The 7,309-nt window shown below is 38.9% G+C and overlaps 2 protein-coding genes across 2 annotated transcripts in view; both read left to right on the top strand.

The window, feature by feature from the left end:
- Positions 1–513, top strand: part of ZBTB41 (zinc finger and BTB domain containing 41) — a gene marked incomplete at its 5' end in the record, with an annotated part of 21,765 nt that extends 21,252 nt beyond the window's left edge. The window contains one exon of the mRNA XM_023534764.1: positions 471–513. Within this exon, the coding sequence (XP_023390532.1) occupies positions 471–513 (43 nt within the window). The remainder of the gene's footprint in view (positions 1–470) is intronic.
- Positions 514–6,916: 6,403 nt separating this feature from the next.
- The window catches only part of ASPM (abnormal spindle microtubule assembly), a 36,199-nt gene continuing 35,806 nt past the window's right edge, over positions 6,917–7,309 (top strand). Inside the window, 1 exon segment of the mRNA XM_023534763.1 lies at positions 6,917–7,300. Within this exon segment, the coding sequence (XP_023390531.1) occupies positions 7,109–7,300 (192 nt within the window). The 5' untranslated portion in view covers positions 6,917–7,108.

The following is a 7,309-nucleotide window of genomic DNA, read 5'->3' as shown; positions in this document are numbered from 1 at the left end:
TCCTCAGATGTCTCACATCAAGAAAAACACGTCTCTCTGTTTACCGAACATACGAATATTTGGACACACGTCGAGGTATAACATGGGAAGTGAACGCGTTTGCGATTTCAAAAAGATGATTTAGCGCTAATTTTTAATTTTTAATCTCAGACTTTTCGAAGTTACTAGCTGTTGCCATCATGGGTTTTATTTTTTAATCATCAGTGGAAATTCTGTTCTTTGGCCTCATTCCTCTGTGCTCCCTTCCCCATCTTCCTAACAAGGTCAAGGACCATGCGGCCGTGAAGAAAGAACTTCTGAGCGTGCGCCGATAGTTGCAACCGTTCCTTATCCCGGACATAAGCTTCATTCTGATTTCTTCCCGATGTTTCAAAATTGTAATTAGGAATTGGAGTTTTTAAGAAAGTCTTGGACGTTTCTGTGTTGTTCCTTCGCCTGGCCATAATTTTCAGGTGGTTGTTATCCTCCAGTCTTGACAAACTCAAAGCCAGAAAGCTAACTAACGTGAGATGAGCTCGCTCCATGAAACGTAGACTTGAAATAGTTACCCGAACCATTGGTTTTTGCCTATGCTTTAATTATTATGAATAAGAAATGCAAACGTAGGTCTGCGCATTAAATTATACAGGTTGGAAATGTGTTAAAAGCAAAATGCGACAGTTGATTATGTTCCAAGGTAAGTTCACCTTTTGTATGTCACCATTTAGTTCAGAAATATTAACAACGGGTCACAGCACATACCTTCATCTCACCAAGGGAGGGGCGGTGATGACGAGCCATGAATGCTAATCAAGAAGGTACTTCTGGTCTCGTTGACCTCGGCTAACTAACGGCAACTCTAGGAAACAGAACTTAGATGTTTCACACATAATTGCTAGAAAATGTGCCAAACAAATGAGAAAACTTGCATTTCACTAAACTCCATGTTGTTTACTCTAAGTAAAGGGAACCACTACTTGTAAACAGATTTACAGGTAACCCACATCTTTATTTCTGCTTCTCACATAAGACTAATGTCTGTCATGGTCCTTGATTTTTATTTTTGTATGAGACAAAAGTTGAGCACTTGGTGAGAGGAAATAGCAGTGACGGCAAAACCTCGCTGATTCAAATTGAGGAAAAAGTCCGTCAAGTGACACGTGTAATTATAAAACACCTTGAAAGATAAGCACTTTCCATGTCTTCCAGTCAGTTTAAACTGGGACGAGGTTTCCTAGTGCGGCTGCTCGAAGGGTTAGAATAGGCAGGGTGGATTTTTCTTAGCGCGTCCTTTGTATGTAAACTACTGGGAAACAGCAGTCTTAAGCGTTTTCTCTCTCGGTTTTGTTTACACTCCTAATTGCTTTAAGCACTTTTTTTTGTGTAAACTGTAAAGTCTGGTCCAGCCCTTGTGAAAAAAAAAAAAAAATCACAAATAAAATAATGAAGTTGTAACGAATCCCATGGAACCCCTTGATAATGGAGAAGCACGTTTGCCGAAGCACTTAAGAAATGAAGGTACTTTATGGAACGGTCACCATACTGCTAGAAACAAAGGAAAAGAAAAAAGTGTTGAGTATCAAGGCACTTAGCCAAAGTAGCTCTTATAAATAACAAAACCAACCTGCGTTTTGCCTCTTTTATTAAGATCGGTCATGATCATCCTAGGATCAGTAGATACAATTAACGTGTTCTTCTCTTAAAAGCGTTCTTTTATGTGGAAATGTTATATCTGGGGTACTTCCATGATCGAACTTGACTCTATGAGGTACTATTAGTCTGCTCATCTCTCACGTTGACTTTCAGAAAGACACCTTTATGATTTTTATCATAAACAACCACAAAAGTTTTAACTAAAAAAAGTCCTGTTATGAAAAGAAACCATACCTAAAAATGTACCCTGCCTGACACATAAGCCAACGTGGAGAAGTTTGGACTTGTAAAAAGGCAGATGGTGTGCACTGTATGTGTGTGATGTGTCATTATTTGTTTGGTAGCGGAAACAGGATGTTACATTTTCACATTGAAAAGAATAGTGTGTATTTCGATGGTATTTACTTGAGCGTTCTGTTAATAATCTCCTAATGCTTTAAATATATGATTCGATTCGGAGGAGTTGGTTTACAGTATAGAGCTTTTCTGGAATACATCTCTTCAACAAAGTGAAACATAAATGTATTTAGGTATTGTAGATAACTTAAACTTGAACAGCGGTTTACCGTTGTATAAAATGCTTTCACAGTTATCTCCCTTAGACCTCATAACCAGCTCCGACTTAGAAAGGACATTCTGTATTCCCATTTTAGAGTCTAAGAGTCGAGGTGAAGGTGAAGGACTCAGTTAAGCTTACATCATCTATAAGTGGCAGAGCTACTCAGGAGGGAAAGAAACGTAGCATTAATGAATGCTGACCGTACGGTACCAGGCACTGACTTTTCTCCTGTAATCTTAAACAGTCTGGGAGGTAGAGAGTATAATTCTTATGAAGAAATAGTCTCAGTGGATGAACTAACAAACAAACAAAAATCTGTCTCTCATTTCCAAATTAGAATATAAGAAATTCTTAAAGTGCGAAAACCTCATGGATTTGGGCAAACTGAATGTATATACTCTTTTGAAGTTGGCACAAAACTATGAAATGAGGCCTGCTCTCTTCAATTAACTTTTTGTAATGTTCGATTTGGAGTATTTGGGACAAATGTTCCATTAACTCTAAAATCCATTAATTCTGTATATGTACTTAAATTTTGAATCTTGCAACTAAGTTTAGCCTCATTCAGAATTTTTTTTTATTTTATAAGCATAATTTATTGTTTTAAATTAATTTTTAGCTGATAGCAGTTAGCACTTAATGTGTAAATTGAATAATTTATTAAGCGTAGAAATCTGTTAACCTAATCAGTTTTTACTTATATGCACCAAAGATTTTTAATAGGTCTTAAAATAGTTTAAAAGAATTTAAATTCTTTGTCCTTTGAATAAATATTTGTCCAAAGAAGCACAGCTGAAGTCCTAGGATTATGGATTTTTAAAAGAAATCATTAGTTTAAATACTAAAGATTATGTGTTTGTGTTTATATGTAAAAAATAAGAACGGAAGAAAATACTCTGGGAATAGTCATACTGACAAATTAATTACAAGTAAGAATACTCAGTTTTCCTCGGTTGAATTGAATGTTATCTGTTAAGCGGACACTATTAAATGCAAAATAAACTTATTTTTTACACTACACTATTAAAATAAGTTTGCCTTAGAATTTTTTTTAAAGACAAGTTGTTATTTTTGTAAGAAATCCCACCTCTTTTTTGCAGCCTAAAATTCCGTTTAAGGTTAGGGTTTGTACTTCATGCCAGCAAGATTTAACCAACAACTCTGAAGGTAGAGTGATCTTGGCATACTTTTAAGTAATTTAGTCATTTAGAACTATGAGAAGAGTTGCGGAAATAGGGTTTTAAACCGGTGCTTTATTAAGTGACTTCCTTTTATGTAGGTCACGTAATAGGTACACTAATAATTTTCTGTCAACCTTTTAAGTGTCAAAACAGCTTTGCAGAGTGACTATAAACTGTTAGGTAAGGGCTACTAAGTAATTAAATATCATTCTTTGCTTTTCATTCTGTAATTGCAAACAGATCAAAAACACAGCTAAACTGGGATGTTTATAAGTTTGAGTTTCCTTCCGGATCGTTCACCATCTCACTGATGAGGAGTCAGACTCGGAGCGAAGGCTCCCTGACAGTGTCCTTCATACCCAGGCTTTTCTGGGTCGAATGCTTTGTGCCTTTTCATTGCGTCGTAGTTGCTTAGAGTCGATCCTGCTGGCTAGACTGTACTGGTTAATAAATGGCTTTGATTTTGTCGTCGTTATTATGGGTCTTATGTCTGTGTCACCTGCTGGTCAGGCAACGCTTTTCTTTTAGGTTGCTTTATGTTTTGGCAGGGAAATTGGCACTACTAGCGAGAGTATTTGTTGTTATTTTTCTCTCTCGTTTGGCCTTTATAGTCACTGTAAAGCCACTCCTGGGCCTGTCTCTAGATGCTTATTAGAGGAATCTGACAAATAAAATCAAATGAGCAGTGTGTCTGCCTCTCTGTCTCCTCCTCTCTCCCCATTTTTTTTTTTTTTTTAGTAATCATTTACCGTCACCATGTAGCTCCGCACGGAATGGCTCCTTATTTCAGTTTTCTGAAAACTGGATAAGAGGTGATGGGGGTGAGTTTCTTCTTCGGACCAGGGACATCCCAACCGACGTATGACTTGAGGTGACGAACTCAGGAGGGGAGTTAGGACTTTGAGAGTCACGTTTGGGTCACTCTAAGATTCGGTGCCAAATGTAAAATGACTCAAAATATATTCTTTAAGAAAACGAACAGGTAGCATTTCTAAAACTTTAAATAGTATCCTAGTAAATGTTACTTGCTATTAGAGCGAACAGTGGATAACGTGAGAATAATTTTCTAAACAGTTTTAGAAACTATATAGACAATTCTTCCTTAGACCCTCCCCCCTTTCTTTTCTACATTCCTTTCTCGGTAAAATCTGTAGTGGATTTTTTGGGGGGGTGGGGGATCACCCTCGTACTCCCTCAAAAATTATTTCTACTCAAAGGGACTTTAATCCTGGGAAATTAGCATGCTTTCTGCACTATTTTTTTGGAAGTAGCATTAATAAGATAGAAGTAATCGGATTAGGTTGCGTGGAAGATGAGAGGTTTTGGTAGAGAGAGTGCCTATGTTTTGTTTACTCTTCATGTTTCAACTTGCTGTATATCGATCTTAAATCTATGACTATTGAAAAATCCCCCAAAGAATTTAAATGTAGCTTCTGCAGCCATTATATAAAGGGAAGTTAAGAATGGCATTCAGAGTAAAGGTTATATACAAACACAGGCATACCTTCCCCGCCCCCATCCCCAGATTTTTAGGTAAAGAAGTAATTTCAGTGCTTGCATTACTGTTGGAAATTTCAAACATTTCTCGAATGAAGAGCATGTACACTTATGGTTATTTCACCCCTGCTTGGTTTTCCCACTTGGATCAAAGTTGGACAATGCCCTGTGGTGTAATTACAGAATGTTTATTCCTTCCAGCAATCGACTTTTCTTATCCCTATAGACGAAACTATATTACAATTAATATAGTGTGGCTGCCAAAAAACGTACAGAGGTGGGCGTTGAGCTGCTCCATGTTGTATAATAAATGTTCTGATTAAGGGGATTCATGATGTACATTAAAGTGGAAATGCTTTTGAACTTAGTTCTCAGTTTCGAATCAGAAGTTTTGCTTTTAATCATTAAGGACATGTTTAAAAGCAGTTACAAAGAAAAATCTAAAATATCAGAATATGTTATTTTGTCAACTGTGTGTATAAAGTATCTTGTGAGTTTTACAGATATTTTGGCTGTCTCGTGTTTCTTAAGTACAAATGTCTTTATAGAAAAATTCAGTTCTCTGTGAAAACTAGAAGTGTATTGTACATTGAACTAGTTCTTTGTGTTATTTTGATATTTAAAATAAATATAAAGTTCTTTGGTCCTCATAAAGCATATCTAGGTTTTATTGAACGCATTTTCACAGCGTGGGGATGCAGTATTTTGCGTGCCTCCTTAAAAATTGAGTGCAAAGACCGTGAACGAATGGAAAACCAAGTATCCTGGGGCACATTTACTTAAATTTTATTTATTTCTCACAGTCTAGATATTACTTTGAAATATTTTATATAGTAAATATATAAACATTAAACTAATGGTTTTTAAGTGGCTAATTGATATAAATTCGAGTACCAATAGTGACTAGTAAACAAATCGTGCTAGACCTTGCTGAGTTGAAACTTTTCTAAGGCCTAAGAGGACTTATATTTGCAATGTTGATTTGATGAATAACATTCACAGTATGAAATAAATATAAATTAAATGTATTTGAAAATTATTGTAATTCATAGTAACATTTTTGCTTAAAAATCTGTAGTAGTGTTCTCACTGTGCATCAATCCTAAAGGATTCAAAAAAACCTCTATAGCAATTGTGTTTAAATATTGTTAAGGTACCAGGATTCAATTCAACTTAGGGCAAAATTGGATGTCAGTGAATATAATTTTATATCTCATTTGCTCATTTCATTTTTTCCACTCACGGACTTTTCTTTCTACATATTTTTTGTACTCGTACCCATATGCATACATTATTTTTGAAGTTTCCTATCGTCTTTACAGGCAGTATGACATAGTGGCTAACAGCAAGGTCAGACAGAGCAAAACTTTCTGTGTACATATCCTGGCTTTGCCGCTTGCTAGCTTCCTTGGATGCTCCGTACTGCTCATCTGTAAAATACAGGCGATGATATCTGTCTGACAGGGCTGAGATAAATGTGGAAAGAGTTTAAAACAACCCCTGGCATATAGTAATATGTAAGCTATAATCATTATTAGATATCTGCAATTAGAATAAAACTAAAAAGTTATTTGTCAAGGGATTGCCTGTCAAAACCATCACTTAGGAATTATTGGGAGGCTCAGGTTCGGTCACTGAGACACGCACGTTCACAGAAACTATTCATTCAGTTGGCTTCATTTCCTCCCATTCGGCACAGGAAACCCCGGAAGGAAAGCTAATGAACACAGTTCTGGACGGGGTACATTGGATAAGACGCCTACTTAAAGGTTTTACCTAAGGTTGTCCCTGGCCTCCGCAGTGATTGCTACCTTTGTTGTGGAAATGCTGTTACTCGCTCTTCCTCAACACGACCTGTTTACAAACTCAAAAAGCGAATTCCGACTTTGAGCCGCGGGGTTCAGGATGTCGCAAAGCCCCTACCCGAGTTTCCCGCCCCTCCGCGTTTAAATGAAGCGCTGCGCTCTCATTGGCTCGGCGCCGCTGCTCACTGATTGGCCCCTGACGTGGGCGGTGCCTCTGCTCCCTGATTGGCTCTGTGAGCAGGTGGGCGGTGCCGCGCGTGCCCATTGGAGGAGGAGCGAAGTTTAAACCGAGGCATCGTCCGCACCCGTGTCGCCCCGGCTTGTCTGCGAGTTCGTGGGGATCGTTTCTTGCTTTTCTGGGCTGTCGGCGACTGGAAGAGTTTAAGGGAGGCGAGCGAGCGCCCACGGCCTGTGGCTGCGCATCTCGCGCTGCCATGGCGACGCGGCGTGCGAGCCCCACGGAGCCGAGGCGGCCGGCGGAGCTGCGGGGACCCGCGGCCTCCCCGCCGGTGCTGTCGCTCAGCCACTTCTGCACGAAGCCGTTCCTCTGCTTCGGGGACGTGCGCCTGGGCGCCTCGCGGACGCTGCCGCTGGCCCTGGCCAACCCCAACGCCGAGGAGGCCTCGGTGTCGCTG

This window comes from Pteropus vampyrus, unplaced genomic scaffold, assembly GCF_000151845.1.
Source record: "Pteropus vampyrus isolate Shadow unplaced genomic scaffold, Pvam_2.0 Scaffold131, whole genome shotgun sequence".
In the NCBI taxonomy this organism is placed as follows: domain Eukaryota; kingdom Metazoa; phylum Chordata; class Mammalia; order Chiroptera; family Pteropodidae; genus Pteropus; species Pteropus vampyrus.
This window is presented reverse-complemented; position numbering and strand designations above follow the sequence as displayed.